We start from the raw sequence: 22,234 nt of genomic DNA, 5'->3' as shown, positions 1-22,234 counted from the left end.
TGAATTTATTAAATAAATACTCAAAAAATTACGGTGTTAATTAGTCAAGGTTAGCAAGCGTAGGTTAAGTTTAGCTAAATTTATATTTATAAAATAAATAACCATTTATTAAAATTAATAAAGAGACTGTTCATTTTCCACCGAAATCTTATTGAATACTTTGTTTTTAAATAAAGCTGTAGCTGCGGTGGCGTTAATACGTAAGTACCGTATTTTTCAGTGTGTTCTTAGAAACTATATCTAACCATTGCCACATTCATCTGGATTATGTTCGCAGCCAATACATGCAACTCCCTCTGGAAAGAGGAGCACATTGCTTCCTCCAAACACTAGGCCCCTAGAAGGCATATTGCTGTTCGTCCAAAAGGCACTTGCACTGAAAAGACCTCAAGGAACTGAAGGAGAATTACGACAGGAGTATGAAGCTCATATGTGCCTAGTTTCCCATGAACAGCCCCAGTCAATTGTTTCTCGTTGGTCTAAAAGACTGGAACGCAAATAACAACTCCATCCATAAATAAAACACAAAAAAAAAATCTATAACCACTACTAAATAAATAATGACTTGCCCAATGAACAAAAGACACACCAGCAATAGACATTTGTACATGCTCTGCGGTTAGTAGGGAGGTAATAAACTGCTATCCTTGCGTCCTGTTCCATCATCTGGCTTGTTTTGTTGTGTCTATGACAAAAACTGAACTCCCATGCAGAATTGGCAGTGTTCTCTGTGATGTAGCTGAAATAGATTAGTTTTTTAAACTTTTAACAGTTAAAACTAATGTCTGAATTTTAACTTATTATTACAGTATGTTTTTCTTTTAAACGAAGCTTTTTTAATAATCTGGAAGGAATTCTAAAATATTTGCTTCTAATTTTGTATCACTGGAATGTTTTTCTGATTAATAAACTGCAGAAGAGGAGTTAGTAAAGTTATGAAAAAAAATTGGTGAGAATGAAGAGCTTTATAAGGAATCAATGTAAAAAATTAAATGCTTTATATTGTAAATTGTATTTAAATAAAAATAAAAAAATAAATCTGTTTATCAAGTTTTATTATAATTTTTGATAAGATATATTTTTCAATTAAATATCAATGAGATGACTATACAGAAATATGGTCAGAAATGTAATGTAAATAAAGTACTAAACCTGCAATCTTCCTTCCAGTCTTGCAGTAATTTATTTACCATTTTTCAATATGACATTCATAAATTTAGTTACAATGAAAACTTTATTTGTGTAATGAACTAAGTAAGCAACAAATGGTATGAAATTAGATTTCAGTGCAAACAAATTACTGATTTACACTACTCTGCTAGTGTTTACTAAAGCAGTTTGGCAATTTTGTTTTTATAATACCGATTACAAACAATTGATTAAAAAAAATTAAACCAGTATGAAATGTTTTGTAACTCTAATTATTTACTGATTAACCCTAGTGCCACCTTGTCACCACTGATACAATTTCACTATGTTATTTGTTACTTAAAATATGTTATCAAAATTGTGCAAAAAAAATTAGCTGGTACAGTTTAAGATAAAAAACTATTTAATTTTTTACATGTTTGATCCATCAAAAAACTTGTCATATGTACCCATTAAGTTTTTTACTTTCTTGTCTAGATAGTACTATAGCTCTAGAAAGGAAAGTATTGTAATCGGTTCAATTTGGGTATATGTGGTTTTCACCAGATCTTTACATATTGACATCTAAGGAACCCAAAAAACTAGATGGAAATTTTCTGGTTGTTAATGTTTATGTATGCGCGTGCACGCATTTGTGTTACATAGATTACTTCTATGTATGGGACATTCATGCCATTAAATTTTCAAGTTAAAAGGTGTAGGGGGTAAGGCTGTAGAGCAAGGTCACCCTCGGTATCTCGAGATTTCACCTAATTAAGGCCATATTTTTCTTAGGCATTCTGGTTAACAATTAAAAAATATCAATATTTGCAAAATTGCATCACCACTCCAAAAAGTGCTGTTGTAGTCGTCTGCTAAGTTGTGATGCCACAAGTGAGCGGTAGAATTAAATAAATGGATAATATTTAAAGTGTAAAATAGTAACTCAATCTGGCTAGGTCTTGAACTTTATTACCTGGTTAACTCGGTACTTGCTGCGTTAAGCCTCATGGCTACAGTTGTCTGCCAACTACAAGTGAAATTTGTTCTGAGAAAGTTGTGAAATTACATTAGTTTAGTTAGTGCTGACCATCGCTGCTAGTACTGCCACACCTGTGCAAATTAAATACAGTATGGACGTGCTTTAGTTTGAATCATTGAATTAAATGAAAAAATATTATATTTAAATAGAGTGATAAGTATTTTAAATTAAGTTGTGTGTAAGCCGTGCATTGGAAACAACCCAATCAGTGTTGTCATCTAAATCCAAAATTTCAACATCCTACAGCTAATCGTTATACGAGATATGTATGTACATACAGATGTCACACCGAAACAAGTCAAAATTGTTTCAGCGATGGTCAAAATGGATATTTCTGTTGAAATCTGAAAACCGAAATTTTTCATGATCACAATACTAACTTTACCTTGTAAAAGAAAGCAAAAATTGTTTATTTTTACAAAATATTTAATTCTTTTGTTTTGTAATATTGAAAATTACCTGGTTAATATCTGCCACATTCTGATATGTTTTGTTTTAAATAAATTTTGAAAACGTTAGATTTGTATTTAGTTTCTGTGCACTTTATTCATATCATTTTACTCGTAATCGAATTCTCTTCAAGTCTTTTTTTAGAATGTTTACATATTTATTACCCATTTAACAAAGTTATTTTATGTCAAACGTAAAGTAGTGTGACTTTACTCCAGTTTTTATGTCTTTTATCCTACATTTCTTGAAAATTACCAAAGATAGAGTTTTGGGCATATGTATATAATTTTTCAGGTCAGATTTCATATAATATATCCAAATTTATTTCTTATATTGGGTCTTAAAGAATTTTAGTGTGGCTTAATTTTATTTGGCACAGAAATCAGGACATTTCTTTCGCCAACCGACTTTGCTAATGAAGTGTTTCCAAACCTATGTTTATATGTATAAACTTTTTTCTTTATTTTCACTAATAGAACATATCCTGAAAGTTTGTTATATTCTTCACAAATGAGTATATATGTACCTAATTAAGGTTTAGTTGTTTTTGTTTTGGACGTGATTAAGTTGAAAGCGAAAAAAAAATTGAAACGGTATTTCTTAGTGTTCAGTGCTTTTAATTCTGCTTTTTGTTATATTTTTATAGTCTATATTACTGATAATTCTAAAAAGTTAAATAATTCTGTTTACTGTGACTTTTTTTGGAGCAATAAATGTTCACAAAAAAATTGTTTCATTGTGGTTTGTGCATGAAAAAAAATTTATTCTAATTATACATTTTTAATTTTCATCTAATATTTATAAGAGTCTATTATAATTACAGTTTATTATTTTTTTTTCAGGAAATGGTGAAAAGAAAAGAAGAAGAAAGTACATCTGCTCATACTAGCAAATATGTTACTACAGCAAAACCAAAAAAGAAAAATTTATTAACAGACTGGTTAAAACCACCTTCAAATAAAAAACAAAAACTGGAAAAAAATATAGATGATAAAAAAATAAGGCAAAATGAATCACATTCATCTTCAAAAGAAAAAACAGCTATTAGAGATAATACAGATAAAGATAATAGAAAACAAACTGAAATTTTAAATACAATTAATGAAGTATCTGATCAAGAAGTACATAAGAAAAAAAAATTGGATAATCAGGGTAAAAATGAAACGGATAATAAATCGAATGAAATCATAGATAGGATAAGTATAATACCATTGGAGATGGATGTTAAAACTAAAATAAAAACATATTTTCTTGTCGATATGCCTGATGATTTTTATAAATTTTGGTCATTTTGTGAATCTGTTGGAAATTCATTGCTTTCACAAGGAAATCCATTAGGTAGATAGCATAATGCATAATTATTTTTTAATTCTTATTATAAGTTGATCTGGTATTTGAATGTTTATTGTGATTTGAACATAAGATACAAATCGCTGAAGAAAAAAATAGCCATTTCTGAGAATAATCTCCCATTACAGGCTTGTTTGGGATGGTGAGCTATGGTGAATTGGTTTCTTATTGCCTTTGTTATAAATAATTGAAAAAAATTATTGAACAAGATCTTTAATCTATTATCTTAAATATAAAGTAAGATAATTATATATGAAAAGTTGAAATAATACTACTTTTGATAGGCTGTGCAACATAAAAAATTGTAATCCAAGTCCGAACCTGCATTCCATACATACATTTCCCCCCTTCATATCTAATAAACCTTAAAGTATTTATACATTGTTTTTGCTTGGATAACTTCAGGGATTGGAGTTTCTGGAAAATTCCAGATTACCTAGGGTGAACTATGTCTTCTATACAGTTGTCTATGATAACCATAGATAAATTACCTATGGTTATCTCAAAGAACCTTCTTCTTCCTGTACAAGTATTCTTTACCAGTACTCTTCTTCTGCAGGTACTCTCAAGTCCTTTCTACCTTTTCTTAGCTTCTCTCCAAGAATGAAGCTGGAATTCATTTGAACAGATGTCTGTAGGCCATTAACTAATCTTGATAGCATTTCTTAACTTAATATTCCTGTCAATATCTTTTTGATTAAATTTTATCTTGGAATTGTCTGTCTATTGGCTTTCTTATGTTGTAAGTATATGGAATGTTTGTTCTCAGGTACTTCTCTTCAAATATGAAGCCAAGGTCTTGAGCTTTCCATGAGAAGTATTTCATGGAAAGCTCATGGATCATAAATTTTGCATATTTGAGGGCTTGACTTAATATACCAAAACTTGTTTGGATTCAGTTGATGAATCAAACAGGTAACACTAAAATGTACATCTGACTGTTCATTTCTGGATTTTAAATATGAAAATGAACAAAATGTTCTATATAAAAATGGTAATTCCTCTTTGTTTTCCTTCTAACATTTTTTGATTTAGAGAAAATTTATATCTCAAGATTGAGGAATCATTATCATATTTATTACAATGTCTACACCAACTTTGTCTAATAAATAAAAAGTCATGTTCATAAACATGTTCACAAATTTGAAAATGTGGTCATGCCAATTTTTAATCTTATATGTGTTGATAATCTTTAGTTTTATTGTGATAAGTTTTATTAGCTAAAGTGTTAAGCCTTTCATTTTTAACCAAATAAGAGCTTATTTTGAAAATTTGTTGATAAATTTTGATTTGACAAATTTTAATTACTTGAGTTTGTTGACAAACTCGAGTAATTGTAGAAAATTGTTGACATAATTTTCAGTTAGATTTTATCCTCTCCATTTAATAACAACCTTTAATTTTTTCATATTTTTGATAGTAAATACGGTTAATTAAAGTTACTATAAATAAACTAACTTTTGAAACATTATTTATTTTATTTACATTGCAAAATGGCAGACTTTTTGTTTATTTTAAAAAATAAGCAAATAAATTAAAATATTTCCATCAATAGGAGTTAGTTAAATAGATGCAATTCCAGGGTGATTAAATCAAATTAGAATAAGAATTAACAAACCAGGATTATTTTTTGGACAATGCTCAGAAATCTGTGGAATAAACCATAGTTTTACCCGTACAGTTTACCACCATTTAACATGGTGGGGACCATTAAAAGTGGGGACACTTTTAACAAGTATCCCCATAAGTAGAAATTTATTGGATTTAGATCAGGTGATCTTACGGGTCAAGCCGTTCTGTAAACCATTCTACCTTTCATAGAAGTAATCGTTCCAAGTATTTGCAGACATCGATACTGAAATGTTGTGCATGAAGGATATTGTCACATATTTTCACAACTTGATCAGAAAATTGAGAGATTGACAATTTAAAATGTTTATATAATTACAATTTATTATTTTAAGAACATAAATAAAATAAGACAAATCAATAATAATAAAAATGATTACAAATAATAATAATAATAAACAACAATAATAAGCAAATAATAATCATAGTAATTACAACCACAATAATAATAATAAAAAATAGTAATTACATACTTACATACAAAACAGAATTTAAATTAATCATCAGGATTTATTTACAAGTAGTTAAATATTGATACCAGAATTCAGTGCCACTGATAAAAGACATTAGCATGACCGCTAATTTTAACACTTCTAACTACTAGTCCTGTATTAATAACAATAGTACAATAGATAAGACAAGTATTAAGTTCTTTAACTACAAATACCTTTGCTGTTCACAAATAAAATTACCGTAAGAATTTATGAATGAAATTTAGTACATTATCCCTTTCATTTATAGTCTTAACTTAATTATAACTTAACTATAGTTATAGTCTTACTCTTAATTCACCGAACCACTTCTTGTTTTCATGTACTGGAATAACATGTCACGTCATCTTAATTGTTCCAAACTTGTATGCACTAAAAATTTGCTTCTTCACTGACTTCTCGCAGAATATTCTTGCTTCAAACTCGCACAATAACTTCTTGCTTAGAACTGTTTCGCAGATTCACACCTTGTAGAACTCTTATCATAGCACTCTCTCGTATACTGACTGTCAACTGGTTTTCTCTGGAGTATTTATACTCCTCCTATCCTCTTTACCTGCAGGACCGGACTTAACTCGAAGCGTGAGAATGATCATCTGCTCTCACATTTTCCCATGAGATTCCTACCTTGATCAGGTAACTCCTTTTCACTGAGCAACATCTATTGCAAGCAGTATTACAAAGAATGATTGTTAAACGGACCTGTTAACTTACTAAAAGGGTTCCTTTTAGCCCGTTTCTGTATTCCTCCCATTATTATATTTTCTACTACGTTCTTCTTAATTGGCAGGAATCCATTACACAGGTTCATTATACCGGTCGTGTTATAATTTGTTATTCCTATTTAATGGAGAGGACTTCATTCGGTAGGAATGTTTTTTTTTTTTTTTAGGAAATGGTAATAATTCATGCTATTAAATCACATTACTAAAGTGAGGTAGAGCATTTATATACCTCAAGTTTTTTGTTTCCTTTGATGTTCTGAATCAGTCCCTCAAGTTTAACCAACACCTCCCGGGGTATCCTATTGTGAGAAAAAAAAAACAAAAAAAAAATTGGGTACTATGATATCCCTTTGTTTAATGGGATTGTAAATCAGCCAAAACTGGGATATTCCGGTTTAAAAACAGATATTTTTGCCAAATTTGAATTATTGTAGTCAGTGGTTTTTTGAGGTATTAGATAAAAAATGTTTATAAATAATGCTTAATATCTTCCCACACTAATTTTGATCGACTTAAAATTTTGGAATTTTAATTAACTTAAGTATTTTCATCATACTAAAACTCAATTTTCTACGACCACCTTTATAAAAATTTGCAAACTACCCTTCCATTAGTTTTAATTTTTCCCAAAATTTAATTTCTCCAATACCCTAAGTGTAAAAATGTTATGAGCCGTTTTAAAAAAATTTACATTAAACCAATCTGGAGATACTAATCAAGACACAGGACGGTACACGTACTCACCTACATCTTCCAGAAATTTTGATGGTTTTTGTTTTACTTTTTGGGACTCAGACCAGTCATGAAACAACATTCACAAAAAACGATGGTAATTCTGGAATCGGGCTGGTAATTCAGCTGCTGATTGATCACTTTTTATTAAACTGTCTATAGTTATGTTGTTTTATTTTTAATATACATTAATCTTTTATTTTGTTTAGTACATAATAATACATTATTATAGACACATGTGGAATTTATAAATATGCTAATCCATGGATGAAAAAAGAAACTGCTTATGCGTTCATCTGGTCAGATCAAGGTAAGCTGTGTTCAAAACAGCAGCATCACAAATTAGATAGTTAATTATAAAATAAAAAATAGATCTGGTTAAAGTTCATATTTTTTATTTAAAATTTAAACACATAAATAATGTTAAGGTAAATACATTAAATATAAAAAAATAATCCACGATTCATAAGATGTTTATGAAAATTATTTTAGCTTACATATTTATGTACAGTCATTGCCAAGTAATGGTGAGCTTGGAGTGGCGATGATTACTACTTAATGCAAAAACATGTTCCTAGCCCTTAGTAATCCCCACTTACCAAATAATTGCTCTATTTTTAACAAATGAATGCAACAATTTTGAAATGAAATACAATCGGCTAATTCTGTACTGTACGTTGAAAAGTGTAATAACGGATGACAAAATGTTATCTTTTTACTAATTACATAGTAAATATTGTGGTAGATGATTATTACTGTAACTTTAATTATTTTTCTGGAAAATGAATTATTTGTTTAATTCCTCAGCTTGAACGCTCTTCTCACTGTCATCTTCAGTGTAATTATCACTGTTATCAACTGACTACATAAAGAGATGATGAAAGATTCTGACAGAGAATCTTTCCTTTTTCCTGTTTAGCCTCTGGGAATTATCGTTCAGGTATTACTTCAGAGGATGAATCAGGTTGATATGTATGAGTGTAAATGAAGTGTAGTCTTGCACAGTCTCAGTTCGACCATAACTGAAATGTATGGTTGATTGAAACCCAACCACCAGAGACCATCAGTATTCATGATCTTGTATTCAAATTTGTATAAAAACAACTGACTTGAACACGCTGGAACTGTTGACTTCCAAATCTTCTGATTTGGGAAGATGCGTTTACCTCTAGACCAAGCCGATGGATTCTGACAGAGAATCTGTAATGATTCTTGATTCCAATACTCACCTTTGATTTTTTTTTAACCTTGTCATATTAAGATTTCCAATGTTCGTTCAATGTACCTTTATACAGTCTGCAATTCTGACATCTTAAATGTTGCGTTGTGAGTCACAACATGTTGTTTTATCTCTGACCATACCATCTCGATTGGATTTAAATCAGGATGGCAAGGTGGAAGCCGTTGAACTTGATGCCCACTGCTTTCCAACAATTTGTTAAATTGGTATTTTTTTCTTTTACTTTTGTTCGACTTAGTTCATATGATTCTGGTTTAAGTATTTAAGACAAAAATGGAATATGATGTTTCTGCAGCCAAACAGTCATGTCTTGTGTCTTTCTTGATGACGTGGAAATTTGTCAGAAAGGGTATTATGATACAGAACATTGTCAATAACTACTACATATTCAGGAGGGTTTGGAATCAATTTTTTCTTCAATCTGTTTCAAATAATTTTTAGTGTTCATGCTATCAAGATAATTGCCTGTTTTTGATTTGTATGTCCAAGTTAACATTGCGTTGTGCAATTAACATGTATGTATTAATATATATAGTTAACCTATTGCGTGAATTGTAATTAAGTATTCATTCACCTTTATTTCTTGGTAACTGAAGTCCTGCACTGCTGTCATCAGCCCATGATTTAACTTTTGAATGAGATGTTAAAACATAGGATTCTTCTAAGTATACGATCGCCTGATAACATTTTCTAAAATCAATGATTGCCTGCAAATATGAAATCTTTTTCTGCCTAAAATCATGTTTTTCAACTAAAACTTTCATTATTTGTTTTGCACCACTAAAACCTAATTCTTTAAAAATTCTTAAACTAGTTTTACTGCCTTAAAATTAATTTTAATTTTCAATTCTTTACATAGTTTGTTAACTGTTGGCAGCTTCCCTATTTTTGAGTGAAATTCATTCACAATTTGCTTAACCACATCTTTATCAAAACCATCTAATCCGGTAACCAGTTTAGAATGTTTCTTTTTCTTTTTTGGGGAGATTAATGAACATTCTGGCCCCTTGGATCAAAGATCTATTTTTTCTTTTGTTAGCCTTTGAACCTTAATTTTGGAAACACAACAGTTCTCTCTTCACACTTCTGTATAGCGATTAAATGTTTGTCATTTTTTAATTTTCATACAGCTAAAGATTCATTCTTCATGAAATCATATACATTTACACTTTTGCGCGTCTGTCTTCAAAGTCTTTTCTTTCACAACAAATGTAAATTCAGCCAAAACTATTCGCACATGAACAACTACTTTAAAAAGTTTGAACTGTAAACCACAATTTTCCAAAATGTAAAATTGGTTTTGTTTTACAAAACTATCATCATACCGTACATTAATTGACTATGTAAAAAAATGCACGATACATGTGAAAAAACTGTTTGTAGAGGCAGAACCACAGAACTGAACTTTAAATACATGGAAAAGCAAAAGAGAAATAAAAATAAAATAAGAATGTTTTGAATTTGAAACATGATGTCACTTTCTTAATATTTTAAACACCCAAAAATACATTGTTTCGTTAACAACATTCACATCATTTGTTTTATACTAAGAGATGGCTAATCGTGATTTGCCAATGTTTCAGAAAACAATAGTATAGCAGTGATGATCGTCCAAGCTTGCTGTTACGTAGCGGCTACTATTTGTATGTTGATAAATGGGATGCAGAAAATTCAGGGTATTTAAGATTTTTAATTAGCATCAACAGAAAATAATTTTTATGTAAAAGAAAACCCTAATTGTCTTTTAAATAAATCTGTGGAGATATTTATAAATGGGTCAGTAATTTAATAAAAATGGCACTAGAAGTATAATAGATGCTTTCGTGTAAGTCAAAGAATTTTGTGTTAAGTTATTAAGTCAAAGAAATAGTTCTGTTTAATTTTGTAAAGATGGTTGTTAATTTTTAGTAACTGCATATTCATAAAAATATTTAAAAAAATATTACATCATATTTTTTTAATGTACTCTTATTAATGTATACATATATATATAGAAAGAGAGAGAGGGAGAGATCCAAGTTGCGCATCATCAAAGTAATAAAAAAAATAAGACTAAGTAATAATATTTTAAGATTTATTTATTTTCACAACATATACTCAAAATAGCTACCCTGTTTATTAATGCATGTACAAACTCTTTTTACCATGTTTGAGACCACTGTGTGGAGCACATGTATACTGTGTTATTAATCTTAGTTGTTATGTTCATCTTTAGTTTCTCCAGTGTGTGTTGCCTGTTTTTGTAGTAGACCTTTCCTTTAACATAATTCCACAGGAAGAAATCTGGGAACATCAAATCGGGTGAATGTGGGGGGCCATAATCGTTTAGAGATGATACACTTGCTAAAAATTTGTGAAAGAAATGCACAGTTTCATCAGATGTGTGATATGTGGTTTTGTCCTGCTGGAATCAACAATGATGTTCATCATCTTCAAGAAGCGCAGTAAATTATGTAACGATGTCTTGGTGCATAACCCTGATCACTGTAGTTTCAAAGAAAATGGGGCCCACTATTCGATGACATGTTACAGCACACCACACTCCCATTTTCTCAGCATAAGGGGTTTTCGTATAACACATGTGGATTTTCAGTCAACCAAATTCTGGTGTTTTGACTACATGAAGCTACTAAGGTGAAACCACGTCTCATCAGTGAAGAAAACATGGTCAGGCTCTACAATTTCATGGTTGTCTACAAATGAGTGAAACCGTGTATGGTACACTACACACTTTTCTTTATCTGACTCCTTCAATTCCTGAACACTGCGAACATGATGTGTACGAAAGTGTAAATGTTTCATCCCTCTCTAAGCACTTCCGTATGAAATCTTAGAGTGTGCCGTCTTCAGGCATTTTGGAGGCAAATGCTGCATTCTTAACCTCAGATAGTAAAGCATCAGTCAAAATGGTACCTCTCTTGGTTCTCTTGTCTGCAACTGATCCATACTCTCTAAAACACGCGATTAATCGCGTGTTTTAGTTATTATTTGTATGGTCAAATTGTTAGGTACTGCCACATCTGAATATTTCTCTCAAAATTCTTCTCCAACAATAAAAAACTTGTTGCTCTTGGGTAAATAACATGTTTACTAAGCAATAAACAAAGCACTACTGCGAGCGTCGTATAGTCAATACACATCACAACGGTGTCTAGGTTTGTTATTAATAGCCATGGTGCTCTCTTGCAGAACCAATAGAGCTTTTTTAACTATTTTACTATTTATAGACACTTTAATTTTGATGTACATGACTTTTGAATCTCTCTGTGTATCTACTTATGAAATATTCCTTCTGTGTAATTTAGTTTTCGATTGTCATATTATTTGAGTAAAAGAAAGGACTTTAATGTAAATTTAATATTTATTGATTAAATAATTATTTGGTTTTTAAATTTCATAACAATTTGTTCTATTTGAGCTGTTTAATACAATTGAAAATTTTGTTATAAAATAGTAATATAGCAAAAAAACAAAAATAAAATAAATTATTAGAAGAAATAGAAATAAAGTATTTTTGTAATATTATTTCTAAAACATTACTTATATATTAGTATACAAAAGTTGTAATGACAATATATGAAAGTAAAAAAAAAACTTGAGAGAAGAAAAAAATGAACATAATTTCTTAAAAATGTTATTTTATAAATAAAATTTTTGTTTGAACTACAGTAAATATTGTTTATAGTGACCTCCAAGGGGCCGATGATTTTAGGTCATTATAACCGATAGTCATAATAACTGATGTTTAGGTAACTTAGTGGTACTACTTAAGTATGCTATCTACAGATATTGTAATACAGTAATAACAGTTTTATTATTAAAAATAATAATAATTTATTCCCCCAAAAATATTATAAAAAAAAAAAAAATACACAATAGTAAATACAAATATGATAGAGTAAAACAAGACAGTGAAAAATAGTAAAAATTACTTTTTCTGCAAAAAGTCAAAGCAAAATTTTGTTTATTTTGAACATTTCATGTTGTATACAGTTTTTGAAGGTTCTTTTCTAAATCAAAACAAACATTCTTTGTTTCTTCATTAGCAATTTCTGTAAAACTGAGAAACCGGTAAACGGTTTTCATTGCTGCTAAAACTTGTGGAAAATTTGGCGGGTTGATGTCTTCATCGTTGTCGCTATCTTTACCTTCGTATCACTGATATTGTCAAATTACCTACGCCTAATTTTTGGGCAATATCCTTATTAGTTTCACCTGTCTCTAACCACTACATAATGTGCACCTTTTCCTCTATCGTGAATTTTTTCTGCGAAGTCATAATTAAATTACTATTAAATGAATTACAGAGGATACATAAAATGAAATACTGTACTCGCATTATATGATGGACTCACAGCAAAAGATTAATAACAACTGAATGTGGCTGCTTCAGTTTACAATAATCTGGCACAGTAAGAAGATAAGAAAAACGGGAACTATTGTACATATGCAGGTAAAAAGGAAAAGGTGACTCATTTTAATCATGAAAATATATCTGTAGCTACAATATAGATATATTATGTTACCGATGATTCACTTCCGTCCATCATTATAAGTGATAAAATGTTGCATATCAGAAAAAAATAAGTCATAATAACCGATATGTCACTACAATCAATGTAATTAAAAACAATATACATACTTAGTTTATGTATTAACATTAACAGTATACCAACCAACCAACCAAGAGACATGTTTTTGGTCACTATACCTGATATGTCATTATCTGATGTTACTATAAAATACTTAACTATATTTTAATTTTATAAAAGATTATTCTATTTAAGTGATGTTTGCAGTTTTTATTTTTATTTTCAAATCCTACTACTATCGGGGAATATCCAATCTTTACTAAAATGTGTTACTGGTTATTCTTAAAAAAAAAACAGTAATCAGACAAAACTGTTTTTGTACTTCAAGGTAGTTAAAAGGAGCTTATTACATTTCCATTACCTATTCTATTAAATAGCCGAACCATATGAAAAAATCTTCCCACTAATTTAAATATGTTTAAAATACAATTAAAAGATTTTCTTTTATAGAAACAATATTACTCTGTTAATGAATTTTTAAATAATACAAGTATAAAATTAAAAAATCGTGAATTTCCTGCATCCCTTTTGAGGGGTGTATAAATATATACTCAAATAATTTTCATTAACTCCTTCTGAATTGTTACTTATTCTTTAGTTATACTTTATATTTAGTAATTTATGAATAATAATAAATAATAATAATTTATGAATAATAATTAATATGTACTCTATTTTTTATATTATAATTAATTGTGTATTTCATAGTACTGATCTGATCAAGAGTTTACCATGGTTTCCCATCGTTATCTATCCAGGTAAATACTGGTCACTCCTGACATGATCTATATTATATATTATTATGTAACTATTAGAATGAAATATTTATTTACTTGAGAACTATTTTTCCTAAATATGTTCATCTAGAAATAAGTGCAATTTTAAGTATTATTGACTGAATTTTTATTTAAAGCTAAGTTGTTAAGTCACAAAAAATAAACATTAGTATGTAAATTAATTGTTATTACTAAAATATGACCCTGCCACTTATGGATGTATATTCTAAAGTTCGTTTATTTTTTTTAAGTTGCAACTGAAAAAGTGATTTTCTTTAAGCTTGAGCCTATTTTGAGATGACTGTTGCATATTCTTCAAAAGTTGATGTAGTTCAATCCTGCAATGAAATATGTGACTACAAACGTTTTTGGGTTGGATCATATACAATTAACAGTTTAATGTTGTAAATTTTGTTACTTTTATTTTACAGATGCTTTTAAAATTGTGGGTTTAAAACTTGTTGGACCATTCGATGTTCTTGCTAATAAATTTAACAATAATATTATTTATAATTCAAAAGCTTTATTAAGGCATTATCGTTTTTATTATGATCCACCAGAATTTCAGGTTAGTAAATTATAAATTAATTTGCAGTGCTATTATTCAAATGATTTGTTAAACACTTAAAAAAACATTAAATATGGGATTATGTGCTAATCTGCTACAATAAATATTAAGTATTAGTTTGACCTCCAAGATTGGTTTGGCTTAAGATTACATTCTATAAATGAAACATGGAAATTGGCCATTACGACTTAGCAGTAGTAATTCTTATAAGTTTATAAATATATATGCAAGGTTTGTTTTTGTTGAACGTATTCATGCACACTTTCTAAAAGCCACTTTGAACAGTTAATAAAAGAAAAGTTCATTTAGTTTAAGTGGATTTTTTGTTTTAGGTTTGATAAATCTGTGGCACAACTTTTATTTTTTCTACTACAAAAATTTTCAGTTTTGCATACAAACATAACTTAATAAGATTGGTCCAGTTTATCCTCATCTAGTATTCTGCCTGTTGGCAGGTCCCTTACACCACAGTTATCTCCAGCCATCACTGTTCCAAACTTCAAGAAAACAAACAAGAAGGAAAAGCCTTCCGTTTTGTTCCCCTATGGTTTTCCAATCTTCACCTCATCTGTTACCATTATCCTTCTTCTTCTTTGCTTTCTATATTCTTAATTCTCTTCCTTCTCATGAACTTGTCAAGATTAACCAAATTTCCTAATCAGTTTCCTTTTTTTTTTTATTTTATTCCTGTTCATTACTTCCTTATTTTCACTTTATCTGTCCGTCATCCTTCTTCATATCCACATCTCAAAAACCTAACTCTTGTCCGTCTTCCTCATTGTCATCGTTCATATATAACAATAAAATACTCCATATGTAGCATTTGACTAATCTTTTCCTTAATTGTAAGCCCAGACTTTTATTGCATAGTAATTTCCTCTTACTGAAGGCTTCCTTTGCCATGCTATTCTTCCTTTTATCTACATTGCACTCTTCCAGGTATCTGTCACCGTAGTTCCCAAATATCTGTAATTTTTTTATTCTTCCTTTACTTGTCCTTGCAACTAAATCTTTTTGCTGTTCACTTCTATTACTTCAGTTTTTCCTTTATTTATTTTCATTCTATACTCTTTGATTCCTTCCTCCAGGGCTATTTATAATCTTTGGTGCAATGTGTGTAATCAAGTGTGCTTTAAAGATTGTTAATTTAATATTTTGCTGCATTAAATTAATTTGTCTGATTCTATTTGGAGTATAAAGTTACAGCACAGAGCTTTTTTTACTAATTTGAGATCTCTTTTCACTGAGATGGTCTTTAAAATTATTCTTTTGTTACCTTTTTTCTTGAAATATGCCTATTAACCATCTTCCTGACATCATTTTTTCATCTAAAATAAACCTATTGTTTGTTTTTAAACTTTCCGTTTTTTGATTTAATTGATGGGCTGTTAATAAAAGTGCATTATTGATAAAGATTTAAGAGTTAAAAATTACGTGTAGTAAACCCTATGTGTACAACAGAGTGTCTTAATAAATTAGCATTTTCAACAGTGCTTGGTTCCTGTTCTCCCTGTTTGATTTACTCATTAAACAAAAAAGTATAAAAAAATTACTGTGTATTTATATATACACTATCCGGCCCATCACCCCTACACTAGCCGGCCACAGTCCCCACGGGAAGCCCGTTATTGTTAAACAGACATTTTTTTAAATTTATTTTATTTAATGTAAATTTAATTCTATTATTTTTGTAATGTTATTCATTTGATTGATTCGAATCATTCAGTTCAAACCCAGTTCACACAGTGATACAGACTCACAATAAACAGTTCATTAATTCAATTCATTAAGGTTTGTGTTTCAACCAGCAAATTTCCACTACTACATACACATATATATATTTTAGAGATTTTTGAAGGTGAAGTATATGTAAAAACCTTCTCAGTTACACCAAGAAACATGGGTAAAGATTTGGTTATGATTGATCGAGTAGTTTTTTGTTTATCCCGAACAAACAAACACCCTCTTTCTCTTTATATTATAGCACTAGCAGACCCGGCACTGCTTCACTATTGCTAGATTTGAGTATATATAGATTAAATGAACACAATTGAAAGGTTGATAAAACATTAACAAAATGAACATTATGGAACTTCACAAAATTTAACCTTTCCCTTTTTCCCTTTCCTCCTTCCTCCTTTCACCATTCCCCACCGTTTACCTTTTCCCCATTTCCTTTTCCAATTTTCCCATTTCCATTTTACTATATACCCTATCTACATTTCTCCTTTCACTCCCCCATTTCCTTCCTTTTACCCCCCTTTTCTTTCCCATTTCATTTTCTCTTATTTCCCCATCCCCTTCGTCTTTTTCCCCTTTCCATTTCCTTTTCTCAGTTTTCCCCTTTTTCTGTTTTCCATTTTCCCCTTCCTCCCTTTTACGTTTTTTGATTATTCCCTTTTATAATTTTACTTCTTTCCCTTTCCCCCTTTTTCCCTGGGCGCAAATCGTCCCAGTAGTTTTGTAGTCTATAGTGGACACACATATCGGAAACATTGGAGTGGAATCGTAAACTATTTAGTATAGCATATGTTGCATTTATGTCCAGCAGATAACACTGTTTTTGAAAATAAGCATGTTTTTACCTGTCACAGGTGTGATAATTTGGTTAATTATCTTAGGTATATAAAAACACGGGCATATTCGCATGCAATGTTGTGTCAAAATTTCAAAGCAATTGGTGAAGAACTTTCAGAGATTTAAGATTTTGAACAAATGAACATTTATATTTTTATTTATATAGATAGATATGATTCTAATATCATTTTAAAGAAAATAAATTATAATAATAATTTTTCTGTTATTTGATTTGTTCTTTGTCTATATTTTTATAATGGAAATGTTTATAAAAAAACCTTTTGCAAATTAGTATTTCAACAGTATGTAATACAGCATCACAACCTTTTTGGGTGCAATAAAGTGTGCTTTTGTTTTTAACTCCTTGAACTGTTTTCCTCCGCTGTTTAATTATAGCATATTTTAAAATAAAATAACTATTTTACATCTTAATTTGAACAAGAATTCTAATTTAAAAAAAAAAAACAATTAAAACAATGTGCTAACAGAAGATTCTAGCACAAATCAATTACTTAGTCTAACATTAAATAATATAGAATTAAAGATTAATTGCTGTTTTGTCAATAGCAGCATTTTTAATGATTTTACTCTGTAATCTGTATTTTACAGAAACTGTTGAAAATGTAATTAAATTAGATAATGATAAAAACCCTGTAACTCCTTCATATGATAAATTCAAAATAAATATGTGCGGCAAAACAAATTGTTAACATTTAACAGAACATAATAAATTTATAGGTGTAACATATACATGAGTAAATATTAAATTTTGTTTGCAGTAAGGAAGTACAATCTATTAAAATATTTTATGATATTGCAGTGTAAAAAGATAAATAAGTAATTCATAAATGTAGTTTATGTGATGCGTATTGTGCCATGTGAAAAAATGGAGCTGTTAGATCGTTAGCGAAGCTGTGTTACAAGCTTAGAGGAGGTTAAATATTTCATTAAAAATATTTATATGTAGAATTAGTTATATTTAAAAAAAATATTTTTGCATTGTACTGAATTAAAGTAAAAATATTTTTATACTATTTGATTTTGGTAATGTTTAAATTAAACATTCTGCAACAATTTAATTCATCTAATCCATTCAATGTTCCAGTTACTGGAAAATATTTCTTTTTATAGTTATAGGCATAATGATTTTTTATTTCATAATCCATCGTGCAGTTCTTATTTTTTGTACTACTTTTATTTCATTATGCAATACTGCATTTATTAATTTTCAGTAGTTATTATTTGGGACAAAAGAAAAAGCTTATACTTTAAGAATTACATCTTATGAAACAATAGAAAAATATTCTGTTTTATACTGAATTAACCTACGTTCTTTTCTGTTATTCATGGGGTTTTTTTAATTTATTTTAAGAAAATCTGTAAATTACTCAAAAAGTTGTATAACATGTCTTTGCTAGGTTCTCTACTGATGTCTGATGTGATGTGATGTGTACTCTTTTCTAATAAATGGCCAAGATTTCCAGATATAATGGAAAAAATTTTATCCTTTACATTACCGATTTGATCTTATTGCTTAAAAAAAATTATGAAATCATATACTAAACATATGATATTAGAAAAACAATCAACAAAGTTTAACAAAACACCTTTGTTAAATACAAAGGAAAATTTCTTTATTGTCCAAACAATCGGCGTACAGCTGCCATTGATATTCGTGCAGTATGTGACGTTGCTCCGGCTTGTTGAAAGCAGGCTGTGTTAAGAATCTGTGGAAATCTCTTATGTTGTTCCACAACAAAGGTTTCAAGCATGGCTATGTAACGAGCCGACGTCACTGTAATCGCAAGACCGTTGTTATCCTCAAAAAAATAAGGGCCTATAACACCATAAGATGACATAGCACACCACATGGTCACTTTCTGGTTGTGCAACAGACGCTGGTATAGCTGCGTAGGATTTTCTTGTGCCCAGTATCTGAAATTTTACTTGTTAACAAATCCACTGAGGTGGAAATGCGCTTCGTCTGACATCCACAGTTCGTGAACAAACTCTTCGTTATCATTTATCTTCTGAAGCATTACATTACAGAATTGTGCTCACACAACTGCATCGTTCGGTTTCAGTTCCTGGATGATCTACAACTTGTATGGATGGAATTGCAAGTCCTTCACTAACATTCTTCGAACACTTGAACTATGCGATTGTAAAGATGCTGAGAGACGACGGATTGACCGACGTGGACTTCGTGTGACAGCATCTTGTAAAGCTTGAACATTCTGTGGTGTACGGACGGTTCGCTCACGACCTGGAGGTTTCTTTTTCATTGCCGAACCAGTTTACTCAAAATTAGATATCCATGTTTTAATTGCATGTGCTGATGGAACACGGTCGTGCCGTCCCAGATTAAAATGACGGCAAAATTCTCTACGCACTCCCTCCACACTGTCATTGTTTTTGTAAAACGCTTTGATAGCAAATGCACGTTGCGCACCACTCCAAGGATCCATGACAACTAAATGGCAGGTTAGGTTAGAGAGGCTGGCGCCACTTATCAAGTGGTACCAATCGCCCACGGCTACCAACACAACTTTCAAAATTTTCCGTTTCTTTGAATCACCCTGTATTTCATGTAAGATTGTTGAATTAATAATTGTATAAACATTTTATTTTAATAAAAACTAATATTTCAGAAATTGTGTAACTGTCCACTGTATTAAAGAATCTCACTTTCAAATAAAATAAGTTTAAATGTGCAGCAAAAAGTGTGTGTATGTAATTTAATAGGTATACAAAGCAGTCATGTGGTGTTCACATCAGATTTTTTTACTTTAATTGTTACATCCTTTTTTTAAAAAACCGAACTTCAGAAATATTACAGAAAATAACAATGTTTAATGTGTTACAGAATTCAGTTTTTTCCATTTAGTCATTCACACAATATAATTCTTCAAACAGTTGGTCACTTTTTTATGATCTTACTGTAATTCATTATATGATTTTAAAAAAAATGTGGTTATCTTTATGTCATTGCTATTTATTTTTAAATTTGAATTATTTTTTTTTTTTACGATTAATTCAACACTAGCTTAAGCTTGTGATTCATCCGTAAGATCCTTGGAATCTTTTGGTGAAAGGAAAAACCTTTCTATTCTGTGGAGATAAGCATATTGATATTTATAATGTAAATATCTTTGATTAAGTTGTTTTTTTTATTAAAAATTGATAAATTAATACTTTTACACATATATATTAAATTAGTATAAAAAGGAATATTTGTTTTTTTTCCAGACGGTTTTAGTAAGCAATAATAGTAATGGTTATCATCTAGGATATTTCCGTGATGATCCGAAAGAAAATCCAGTATTTGTAGCAAGCAATTGTGCTGCTGAAAATTGTATTATTAAATCTGTTGCTGAAAATCTTTTTGGAGCTGTTAAGTATGTTGGTTTATTATGTTATAGTCAATTTAAAAAAATGTACTTAATGTTTTACAATTGCTTATGTTTTTGCTTTCAATTAATTTTAAAGAAATGTAAGAGGTTTTTAATTTAACTTTTGTGAAGTATGTTCAAGCCTTGCTCTTGATAATTTGTTGGAATTTTGCTTCAAATGGACAAATGTTGAAGATTATTTTGTTTTGTGAAGGAAGTTCCTCTGGTGATCCTGTTCTGTTTACTTAGTGAATTTTTTTTTTAAATAAAATTTTTGTACTTAGATGATTTAATAATATTATTTGTCATCATTGTTTCGTAGTGGGAGATTATTATCAAAGCATATTAATGAATACCGTGATGTTATTCTAACATTAAATGAATTTTTAGATGAAAATTCAAAAATAAAAAAAAATATTCTGAAATTCCAGGAAGTCAGCTCATGCTAGGTATAGCCTACATTTTTTCTGTGGTTATTTTTATCAAATGCAGTAAAAAAATTCATAATTCTGCATTCAAAAGAGCCTTTTAGCTCTTTCTTTGAAGCATTCCCTTCACATTATTTTCTTATTTTTATTGAGAAATCAGTTTGTTTTCTTCATGTTTCTTGCATTTGTTTTGCTTATTAAAATGAGTTTATTATTATCTTTTATGACAGCATAGTATCACATTAATCAATCCATTATCCAAGTTTCTTCGATGAGACTGTTTGGGCCTTGCAGTTCTTCTAGTACTTTTTCATACGTTCTGATGTTTGTGCCCTTTCTAGTGTTAAAAATGTTTGTGTTGTGACTTTTTTCTTGGAAGTGTGAAGCAAGTGTTTTTGTTCATGATTTTCTTGTTTAATTTTATCTTATCTGTGGTGCCTTCTGGTGTAAGGCCAATTTTCTTCAGATCCTCTCTTATTTCTCCGATCTGTCTGCATCCTGTCTTGGTGTTTTTCAAGTCGAGATAATACTGTACTAGCTGTTTCAGAAGTCTTGAATCTTTCATCCTCATGATATGTCCAAAGAATCCTAGTTTTTACGCACGGTATCAGGGATGGGTTCTAACTTTTTCTTTACATGATTTTGTTGGGCACAATTCTCCTCTGCCTGTCTTTCTGGTACTTTTTATTCATGCAGGTTCTTCCAATTCTTTTGATTTTCCAAAGTCTGTCTTAGATTGTTCGTTTAGGTGGAAGAGTATTTCTGCTGCATAAGTGATTTCTGGTTCTGTATCTGTGTTGTAATGTCTTATTTTTGTGTTTATTGATAGGCATCTTTTATTATAAGTGTACCAGGTTAATTTTTATGCTTTAGCTAGCTTGTTCTTATCTGGATTGAGGTTTTTTCATTTAGATGGTTGGTTATTATTTCTCCAAGGTATTTAAACTGTGTTACTATTTTGATTTTATTACCATTAATGATTGTTTCTTTTTTAATTGTGTTGGTTTTTGGGGCATAATTTCTGTCTTTTTGAATGATATTTTGAGGCCTATTTCATTTGCAATGTGTTGAAGTTCTAATATCTATGATTTAGTTACATTGATATCGTTTGCTA

At 29.8% G+C, this 22,234-nt stretch overlaps 1 protein-coding gene across 2 annotated transcripts in view; it reads left to right on the top strand.

Moving 5' to 3' along the window:
- Window positions 1–22,234, top strand: part of Hpf1 (Histone PARylation factor 1) — a 37,278-nt gene that overhangs the window by 2,621 nt on the left and 12,423 nt on the right. Inside the window, exons 2-5 of one of the 2 annotated variants that reach the window (XM_075378569.1) lie at window positions 3,463–3,958; window positions 7,780–7,857; window positions 14,587–14,723; window positions 20,550–20,698. In XM_075378569.1, the coding sequence (XP_075234684.1) occupies window positions 3,463–3,958; window positions 7,780–7,857; window positions 14,587–14,723; window positions 20,550–20,698 (860 nt within the window). The remainder of the gene's footprint in view (window positions 1–3,462; window positions 3,959–7,779; window positions 7,858–14,586; window positions 14,724–20,549; window positions 20,699–22,234) is intronic. The other variant, XM_075378571.1, reaches the window with a different exon arrangement.

The sequence above is a fragment of the Lycorma delicatula genome, chromosome 11 (genome assembly GCF_047948215.1).
Source record: "Lycorma delicatula isolate Av1 chromosome 11, ASM4794821v1, whole genome shotgun sequence".
NCBI lineage: Eukaryota > Metazoa > Arthropoda > Insecta > Hemiptera > Fulgoridae > Lycorma > Lycorma delicatula.
Note: the sequence above shows the minus strand (reverse complement) of the source record. Positions and strands in the feature narration are given on the sequence as shown.